At 46.2% G+C, this 10,198-nt stretch overlaps 1 protein-coding gene across 1 annotated transcript; it reads left to right on the forward strand.

Annotated features, from left to right (window-relative positions):
* The first annotated feature begins 150 nt into the window (after positions 1–150).
* On the forward strand, positions 151–9,627 carry RBM22 (RNA binding motif protein 22). The gene is made up of 11 exons (XM_054568169.1): positions 151–287; positions 705–758; positions 1,761–1,790; positions 2,626–2,758; positions 3,699–3,799; positions 3,896–4,068; positions 4,907–5,107; positions 6,049–6,213; positions 6,883–6,971; positions 7,406–7,537; positions 8,562–9,627. Exons 1-11 carry the CDS (start codon positions 234–236, stop codon positions 8,690–8,692), a joined length of 1,263 nt encoding a protein of 420 aa, XP_054424144.1. The 5' UTR covers positions 151–233; the 3' UTR covers positions 8,693–9,627.
* The last annotated feature ends 571 nt before the right edge of the window (positions 9,628–10,198 follow it).

The raw sequence follows: 10,198 nt of genomic DNA on the forward strand, positions 1-10,198 counted from the left end.
AAAGAAGAAGAATTTAACACACCAAGATTCCAAACGTAAAGAAAAGGCATTCCGAGGGCGCGAAGTCCAGGCGTGCAAGGCCCCGCCCCAGGGCCGCGCAAGGCCCCGCCCCAGGGGCGCCCTAGACGCGGAAATAAGACGTAACAGCCCGGGAACCAGCCTCGGGCCTGACGGGATTGTGGCGGTCCTCTCTTCCCACTTTGTAGCTTCCGCTGCCCCCGGACGCTCTCAAGATGGCGACTTCTCTGGGTTCCAACACGTACAACAGGCAGAACTGGGAGGATGCGGTGAGTGTGCCCACCGGAGCGGGACGGCGGGAGGTGACGAGGCCGGGCCTCCAGCGGGCGGGCGCGGCCGGGTCTGCAGCGCGGCCGGGGGGACCCCGGCGAGGAGCCAGCGCCGCGGCCTAGCTAGGCCGGAGCCGGAGGCTGGAGGGAGGGGGCTTAGCCAGGGTCCGAGCCCAGCCCCCTTTCCTTGGTGTCCCTCTCCACTTTCTTCGTGCTGGTCTCCTTTCCCGCCGGAAGAGCAGACAGCTCCCCCTCCCGCGACCAGGCCCGTGCTGGACCGCGGGTTCCTGCCTTGCCCTGTTCCCACCTCCCTCTTCGCCCCGCTTCCCGCCCTCCCTCCCCCGTTACCCATGACTGGGGCTGAGATCGCAGGGTCCTCGGAGCCTGGCTCTCAACCAGATCTCCCAACTTCACCAGGACTTCCCCATTCTGTGCCAGACGTGTCTTGGAGAAAACCCATATATCCGAATGGTGAGTGATCGTATGTGGAATGGGAATTATTCATATTGTCAACATGGGGGTACTTGCACACTGTCCATGAAGTGCTTCTCTTAGCCAGGCAGAAATAATGATGCTTCTTTACCAGCCCATAGCCTATGACAGTTTGCAAAGGACTGTCATGCTTATTCTGTCACTTTGGAACTCAGAGACAATCCTGTGATGTAGGAGTCATAATAATAGGTCGGACTCGTTGAGCATTTTCCTGGGAGATCTGTTAATTAGAAACGTGAGTTTGTGTCTTTTCATATGGCAAGTAATGAGTGGAGCTGGGATTTAAATTCAGATACTCTCCCTCCAGGGACCTCAGCACATTAGGAGAGCCAGGACTGGAAACAGGTTTCCTGACTCTTAATAGCTTTGGGCCACTGCATCTTGCCTATCTCTAACGTAAGTGGCCCCTATTGTTATAAATAAGGGTAAAATTAGTGACCATTAACATTCAATAATTAGGTTAGGACCATAATGTGATCAGTCTCAGGTGTTAATGTGTTGATAACATTCAAAATATTGAATAGCTTATGGGAAGGGATCATTTACTATATGCAGGAAGGTTATCAGCACAGTCTTTGTTACCTTCTGACCAAACTTTGTACAATGGGCTGGCCATGGCGACATCCTTTTTGATTTGGGGACTGTGGAAACTTAGGAATTTTAGTTCTTGGGAGAGAACTTGGGAAGTGGCAGTGAACCTAAGAGTTGTAACTGTGGAAAGACACATACTTACCTGATGTTAGATCCGTGAGATTCTTAAGAAATTATAACTCCTTGGAGGTGATTTGAATATATACCCTACACTACCCCAAAATGTTTTTCCTCCCCTCCCGCCCCCGCACCTCCCCTTAAAGTGACAGGGATCTCCAGACATTTCTTGGGTTGCATTTGGGGAAGAAGCAGACATCTGGTCTTTTTTTTTTTTTTTTTTTCCTTTTCCCCCTGGAGCTTCAGTTCTTTTCTGTTTCTTTTCTATTTCAGACCAAAGAAAAGTATGGGAAAGAATGCAAAGTAAGTATCTCTGTTAAAGAGTAATGATTTCATTTTATTTTCCTTTTTTCTACCAAATTAGCTTTTAACTTGCTGAGCTTCAAGGTCCTCCAGTAAAAGTCAGTGCTACACAACTTGCATGTATCGTTCACATACCCATTGACTGTTTATGTATTCACTGACTACTTAGTGTGTGGGGTAAGAAAGTGAGCCCTTTAATGTAGGGACTCTTAACCTGGTGTCTGTGGATGGGCTTTGAACTCCCTGAGACTGTATACCAAGTGTTGATTGACTATACACATGAGAATTTTAGCTGATGAGGAAGGTCATAGCTGTCATAAGATTCTCAGAGGAGGATCTGACACTTACCCCATTCCCCCCTAAAAGTTTAAGGGTAGTTATTAATGGTGGTTACCTCTGGGGTAGAGAGGACTTTGTCTTTTGAGTATTTCATTTCTATACTATGTGAATTTTTTACTACTGGGGCAGGGTGTTGTAAATATAATTGAAATATCAGATGGCATTTAGGCTAGATGATTGCAAATGTGTCTTGTAAACCCTGGATTCAGAGATCCTTCTTCTGAATCCCCCGTGGCTGTTACCACATTTTGCCGTGTATAATGCACTCCTGTATATAATGTGCACCCCCGTTTTTGTGCGCATCATACACGGGGTTATTGTGCCCATTATTATACCCATGGTATATAATCATTATACCCATGTATAATGCACATCCTTATTTTTCCTTCAAAAATTTGTGCAAAGACAGTACACATTATACACAGCAAAACACGATAAAGATTGATTGTCCGGGTGAGGACTGTTCACTCTCTGTGGCTCTTCCTTTGTGTTAAAGATCTGTGCCAGGCCATTCACAGTGTTTCGCTGGTGCCCCGGGGTTCGCATGCGTTTCAAGAAGACTGAAGTGTGCCAAACCTGTAGTAAATTGAAGAACGTCTGTCAGACCTGCCTCTTGGATCTAGAGTATGGTACGTTTGCGCTGTCAGTAGATCTGAAAGTGTGCAGGTGCCCTAGACAGCCAGCCGGTCTCTGTCTCCCATGTCTCCCCAATCTCGGTTGTGACCCCACTTCTGAATGTCTGCTGTGGGCTGCTTTTCCTAGTAAGAGGAGAGCCACCCTGGGCCATCCTAGAGTCCTCCTGAACCATAGTAGGAACTTAAAGAAAAGTTGGGAATTAGAACTGGCTTAAGACTCCCTGGTGCACATCCCTATAGCCAAGGTGAGGTAAAGGTATTGTTCCTATTATAGGTAATTTCCTTGCCTTGGGCTTCTTTGTACATCAGAGCTTTTTCCCACAACCTCTACCAGAAGCTCCGAGGCTAATTGTCCTTTTAGGTTTTTGTGTCAAGGGTATCGTTAGGACTGATATACTTCCAGTGTTTTTGAGTAACTGCCTTTTTTTTTTTTTTTTTTAAACTGAAAGTGACTTATTTATTTTTTCAACAAGAGTTTCTACTATACAGAAAAAGGGAAGAGGAAAATTTGGGTTTGTAAATGTTAAATTCAGAAATTTACTCTGCTTCTTAGAGTCCTGGTCACATATTATTTATATGTTTGTTAAGGAGGTGTTCTGCAGGGTATATAATGACCCATAGAATATAATGACTTGTACTTGGCCGTGACTCTCCAGAGGCTCTGTAGGACCAACCTAAAAACCACTTTTTATGTTTATTTTAAGTAAATGGTGTTGTAATAAAAGCTAGATACATTATTAATTTACAGGTCAAGTCTGACTTCCCAAAGTTGGTTCATCTAAAAGATTGTCTAAAACATTTGTTTCAAAATTATGACATCTTAGGAAATAGGACAGTTTCTTAGAATGCTCTGCAGCAATTTCTGTGTATATAAGTGGTAGTAGCTAAAAATATGCCTGAGGGTTTTTTTTTCCCTTTCTTTCTTTTGTGCCAGGCCTGCCCATCCAGGTTCGTGACGCAGGGTTGTCATTTAAGGATGACATGCCAAAGTCAGATGTCAACAAAGAGTACTACACACAGAATATGGAGAGGGAGGTAGGCTGTCACTTTCTTGATGTAATCTTATAATGGATAAAAGAACCCTAGTGGGGTTTATATAATTTATCTTTTGAATTTGCCACCCCTGTGTAGATTTCTAACTCTGATGGAACTCGGCCAGTTGGCATGCTGGGGAAAGCCACTTCCACCAGTGACATGCTGCTCAAGCTGGCCCGGACCACACCCTACTACAAAAGGAACCGGCCCCACATTTGCTCCTTCTGGGTGAAAGGAGAATGTAAGAGAGGAGAGGAGTGTCCGTACAGGTGAGGGCTGAAGTGCATGTCCAGTGTTTGCTTTCAGATGATTAGTCATAAAAGAAGTGAGAGGTACTAGCTTAAACTATTTCTGCTTTAAAGTCTAAAAGTTGATACAACTAGTATGGTCTAGCTCATGGCTTAAGACTGTTAAATTTAGAAAAGCTTGATTGAATTGTTGTATTTACATATAATGGAACTTTTACTTCTAACTGAGCCTCGGGAAGCTAAATTGCTATGCTGTGTAAGATAAATGTTGACCCTGAGCGGTTCTGCCTGACACGTAAGTCTTCACTGTCATGGTGTCCCTGGCTTGAATCGCAGTGGATAGCTCAGGTCAGTTGAGGTCAGGCATCCAAGGGTGTGTGAGTGTGTTTCAGTTGAGACTGCCAAGCATCTGGATTCGGAGCTCTTAACTTGGGGTTGGTTAACCCCTGCCCTTCCATTTTCTAGGGCTTTTCTGGGGCTGGGTCATAGCTTTAATCAGACTCTCAGTGGAATACAAGACCTCAACTATGTTAAGAAACATTGACCCAGAGCGAGATAACGCTGTTTTGGTTGCCCTTTGTTTGGGGGTGCATGGTGCCAAAAGCATTTCTGTCTAAGGAAACTCTGCCACCCTAGATGGCCATTTAAATGGCTTTTGGGAGGCTAGCAAGTTCTTGGACTACATACAGTAAATCACATGATATCAGCTCTGTTTTGATCATTATGTTTTGGTATGACCAAGGTTTTAGTTCAGAAGCATTTCACGGTATGTATTTGGGACTTACGTAGCTACTGTTGGGGGATACTTGTAATTTTTTTCCTGTTTCACCTTTCTGCATTGTTCTTTCTTGAACCATAGACATGAGAAGCCTACAGATCCAGACGACCCCCTTGCTGATCAGAACATTAAAGACCGATACTATGGAATCAATGACCCTGTAGCAGATAAGCTGCTAAAGCGGGCATCAACAATGCCTCGCCTGGACCCGCCAGAGGACAAGACTATCACCACGTTATATGTTGGCGGCCTGGGTGATACCATTACTGAGACAGATCTAAGGTCTGTGGATGTAATTTAATGAGCTCTTTTTGCTTTTAACTGCCCTGGAATAATTTGAGGGGGCGAGGGGAAAAAGCAGGCAAGCAAGGTAGTCCTTTACAAAATACGTTTTTCTTTACCAGTTTATAGTCAGCAAATGTCATGCAGACTAGAATTTTTATAAGATTGTTCTTTTTGAGGCCAAAGTAGAAATATTCATCAATAGAACTTATTCCATGCTTGCATATGGTAATAATTACATGAGATTTTATTTGGCTTAATAGCTGACTAGAGTTTTTAGAATAGAGCACACATCCAAGTATGCTTAATTATGTAAGGGAAGGAGAGCTTTGCAATTATAAGACTCACATGGTTTAAATTGTTGTCTTTTAAAAGAGATTGGCACTTGGTAAATTTGTATGATTCTTGGCTTGTATTTTGGTCAGCTAGATGAGACATCTGGGCAGAGAGTGGAAATACCTCTTCCAAAGAGGCAAAGTGGAGAGGAAACTCCATAACCTGCCCTTGGTAGCCTGTCCCCACTAAGCTCTGTCTGTGTGAGCTGGACAGTCCCCAGAGGGTGGCAGATGTCCTCCCTTCTTCTCTTTTTTACAGCCTTTGAGATGTAAAAAAAATATTTTTGGTGCATGGGCCATGGGGCTGTTGTTGGCCAGCCCATTATCTAGGGTTTAGGGTCCCTAAGGAACTTCCTGGGGTCCCCTCTTCTCCGTGGGGAGAACCCTGAGATGTTCCAGCCTTTATTCGCGCATTGTTTTTCCTCGCCTGAGGGGATGCGTAGTCCCCCTCAGTGAGACACGGGGGGAGTTACCACAGTCGTCGAGCCCCCGTCCGTGGGGTCGCGTTCTGTGTGGCGTGTCCGTGGCAGAGTCAGCCACCTGCCAGCCTCTCGGGAATGGCTGGCCGGCCTTACCTCTCGCCCCGCTCTGCCGGCGCCCCTCCAGGAATCACTTCTACCAGTTCGGAGAGATCCGGACCGTGACCGTGGTGCAGAGGCAGCAGTGCGCCTTCATCCAGTTCGCCACGAGGCCGGCCGCGGAAGTGGCTGCCGAGAAGTCCTTCAATAAGCTGATTGTCAATGGCCGCAGACTCAACGTGAAGTGGGGAAGGTGAGAAGAGACTATTTTTAAAATGTCTTTGAGATTGTCAAGAAAACTGTTTCATTACCTGGGGCCAGTAAGCTTTTGGTGAATAGACCAGAAAGGATTTTCCATTCTCTTAACATTCATTCCTGTGGATATGGGGGTCATCCTGCTTTGGAAGTTCATTCAGGGTTTGGGTGTAGTGATCTCCTTTGAGGGTTCGTGTGTTTTCGTGACCAGCTATTTTGGCCAAGTGTAATGCTGGAGCCTGAAAGGCAGATTTGAGAGTTTACAGAACGAACGAGACCCAGATTTTGTCCTCTAGAGGCTGACTGTCCAGTGGAGAAGAACAGCTAACTTAGGTTGAAAGTGATGAAATGCCCTGAAAGTTCAAAGGGGGACCCTGTTTCCAACTTGGAGCCGGGGAAGAGCGCTAACCTCAGCGGCGGCCCTTAGGGCGTGCTTCCTGGGTTAGCCCCTGTGCTATGCGCACACGGGCGGCTTCTTCTAGGCCTCGCAGCAGTTCTTGGGAATTTTGAACCCAGGTCTTTCTGGCCTGAAAACCTTTGCTCTTACCTACTCTGCACTGTGACATTTAAGGGGAAAGAGGACAAGAACTCCATGTGGATAGGAAGCACGAGAAGGAGAGGTGGGAGAGAAGGGACAGAGTGCCGATGTCATGTGTCTGTGTCCCAGGTCCCAAGCAGCCAGAGGAAAAGAAAAAGAGAAGGACGGAACCACGGAGTCTGGGATCAAGCTAGAGCCCGTTCCCGGCCTGCCAGGAGGTGAGTGCAGACGGCCAGCCTGCCTGCCCCGTGACTTGCCGGCTTCGGTGCTCAGACTGAGCTGATGTCCCTCAGATGTTAGAAGAGACCATGTCTCTGGCACCTGCAACAGCTGTCTCCCAGGAGGAGCTCCACGTTTAACGGCAGTGACCGCTGTGGCTCAGTTGGTTGGGTGTCATTCCACAAAATGAAGGTTCCCTGTTCAACTCCCAGCCAGGGCTCATGCTTGGGTTGCGGGTTTGGTCCCCGGTCGGGGTGCCTATGAGACAAAACCAGTTGATGTCTCTGTCTCACATGGATGTTACTCTCCCTCTCTTCCTCCCTCCCTTCCCCTCTCTCTGAAAATAAATACACCTTTAAAAAAAATAAAATGCTAGAAACATCATGGCACAGTTGTCTTCCCCTCTAACTGTTGGCTATTTGCTCTTCTCCAGCGCTTCCTCCTCCTCCCGCAGCAGAAGAAGAAGCCTCTGCCAACTACTTCAACCTACCCCCCAGCGGCCCTCCAGCTGTGGTGAACATTGCCCTGCCTCCACCCCCTGGTATTGCTCCGCCCCCACCCCCAGGTACATTCACCATCCTTACTAGATAGGCCTGACTAAGTCCAGAGGTATCCTTAGGAAAGTTTTGTTTTTACACCTCACCATCATGTCTAACGGTCTTAACTCCTTTTTAGTTTGCCCCATAGAATTCCTCAAGTAAATCTGATTTGTTAGGATTTCTGATTTTTTTTTCCTGGCCTGCTGAGGAGGGGAAAGTTGCCAGTTTTCTAAAGATCTCAGTGTATGTAACTCAGTGGGAGTTGCTGGATTCCAGTGACCCATCGCCAGTTTGTTCCCTGTTCTAACACAGTCCCGATGCCCTGGAGCGCCGTCGCCCAGGGCGTAGGCTGTGGACGTTTGTCATTTCACAAAGTATTATTGTCTGTTTGCAACAAGATAAGATGTGCCAGAATGTAAATTGATTAAGAAAGTCCTGTTATAAAAATTATCTGAACAAGTAAACAGTGCGCTTGGTGGTGCGATCAGTTTTATTTGTAGTAAACAGTCCAAGGACCGGCAGGCGCTTCGGATAGTGCTGCTCTGGAGCCGCCAGCGCCAGCGCCAGCACCAGCAGTGTCGGCCAGGCCCTGGGAGCCAGTGCCCCCGGGGCAGGCTCGCGTACTCGGGGAGGGAAGTCCTGGTTTCTGAACGCCCTCCTTTCTGGTGTAAGTCATTGAGGTTAAGGATGACGGTGTCTTCCGTCTTGTGATTCCGTCGAATCGGAGTCAGCCTGATTTCCTGCTCACCTCCCAAATCCTGCTTTGGTAGGACTGGCCTGTTTGATAGCCCGCCGGGGCTCAGGTGACATACTGGCACATTCCTGGAGTCCCATGGAGTTTTCTTTTAACCAGGACTGAGAGGAATGGTTTCTCAAACCAAGGAAGTAAATACAGGGAGACATTCCTAAATAAGTCTTATAAACTACCATTTTCTGAAGCTCCTTGTCATTTGGTTTATGTAAGTGGTACTGACTTTAGAAAGATTCAGAGGTTTGACAGGCGGTCAGGAGAACTGCAAGCCTAACAGATTTGTTCTCCCCCATCTGCAGGTTTTGGGCCACACATGTTCCACCCGATGGGACCGCCGCCTCCTTTCATGAGGGCCCCAGGACCAATCCACTATCCTTCTCAGGACCCTCAGAGAATGGGAGCTCATGCCGGGAAACACAGCAGCCCCTAGCACATTGTCACCGCTCTGGGGCTCTGCAGGAGACAGGGCGCTTATGAATCCCAGTAAACGGATCTTGGAATAAATACATTTTTCCTTTCTCTGTAGTTCCCACGGTAGCTGAATGTGTTCAGATGTGGGCAGTCGGGGAACGACAGCCATGATCTGATTGATGGGCCTCACATAAGCTGCCGTTAACACACCTGGTTACTACTATAATATTACTAATAAAACCCCATGCCTGCTCCCCTTACTCCTGTGGGGAACAAGCAGCGGGATGAATTGGAATGTCCAACGGAGTTACCATCCCAGCTCTATGTTCATTTTGTATTATTTTTGGGGGGAAAAGAAAATTGACCTGCGGTAAAAACCTTTTGACCATTTTTATGTCCATTGGGTATTTTCCTTTTTATCGTCTAAAAAAAGGATGACTAGTACTAATCATTGTAGTGGCTTGAGTGTGATTTAACACTTCTGCAGTCACACCCTCAGAAGGACAAGTGGAAACCAGCAGCCCACGCAGCCCAGGTCTCTCCGCGCCTTCCGCTGAGGCCTGCCGGGGTCTGGCTGACACTTCTAGTTCTCCGCTACCAGAAAAGGACACAAATTACAATTACTTAGTATTCCTATCAGTTCGATGGAAACAAATGTCGCGAAGCTGTGTATCACTGAAGAAACCTGGTGCCTGGGATGAGATTATTTTCAATAACTTCCTGTAAAACACTTTTAACAGACTGTGAAATGTTGGCGCGTGTTTGAATGGGAGACTGGTGACCTGCAGCTGGAACTTTGACCTTCGGCACTCACCTTCGAGTGTCTCCTCCTAACTCCCCGCTTCTGGGCAGGGAACTCTGTTTGGTCTTAGAATGTTTGGGTATAACTGAATTGTAGATGGAAAAAATAATTTGATGTTGTGTTGTGTTGTTTTGTTTTTAAAAAATTAAAACGGGTCAATTTTCCAAATGTCATAGACTGATTTCTAGATTTCTGTTTTCTTTCTGTCCTTTGGTAGCTGAACTTGAGGTCAGTGGAAGTTAGAAACAAGTTACATATAAATGTAAATTTTTGCTTTGGACTTTATTTCTATCTCCGTCCACTCTATGATGATAAAAAGGCCCACAGCCTGCCATGTGGCCACTGATAAATGGTAGCTTTAAAAAGTCATTTTAAAAGGAAACGCAAAATTTACCTACAAAGCCAATTCCATGTCATTTTTATTTATAATCTGTATGTATGGGATGGACATACCCCATGTAACAAGCACCCTTTTGTAGCTTCACTGGAGAATTTTTGTTTTCCTCTAGAGGGTTTCATTGTGCCTTTGTTTTCTTTTTTAAGACTTAAAAAATCTAGAAACACAAGTTTGATTTTATTTCAGCAATACAAGTACTTTCTAATATTTTGAGACCATTTTGGGTAGGGTTTGGGCTTTTTTTGGTCTGCTTTTGAGGATGTAAAAGATTTTTAGCCAATTTGTAAGATGCGAAGCATGTAGTGTGGATAATTGCGAAACTTGGA

This window comes from Pteronotus mesoamericanus, unplaced genomic scaffold, assembly GCF_021234165.1.
Source record: "Pteronotus mesoamericanus isolate MK-2021 breed Mesoamerican mustached bat unplaced genomic scaffold, CSHL_Meso_final contig_2, whole genome shotgun sequence".
Taxonomy (NCBI): Eukaryota; Metazoa; Chordata; class Mammalia; order Chiroptera; family Mormoopidae; genus Pteronotus; species Pteronotus mesoamericanus.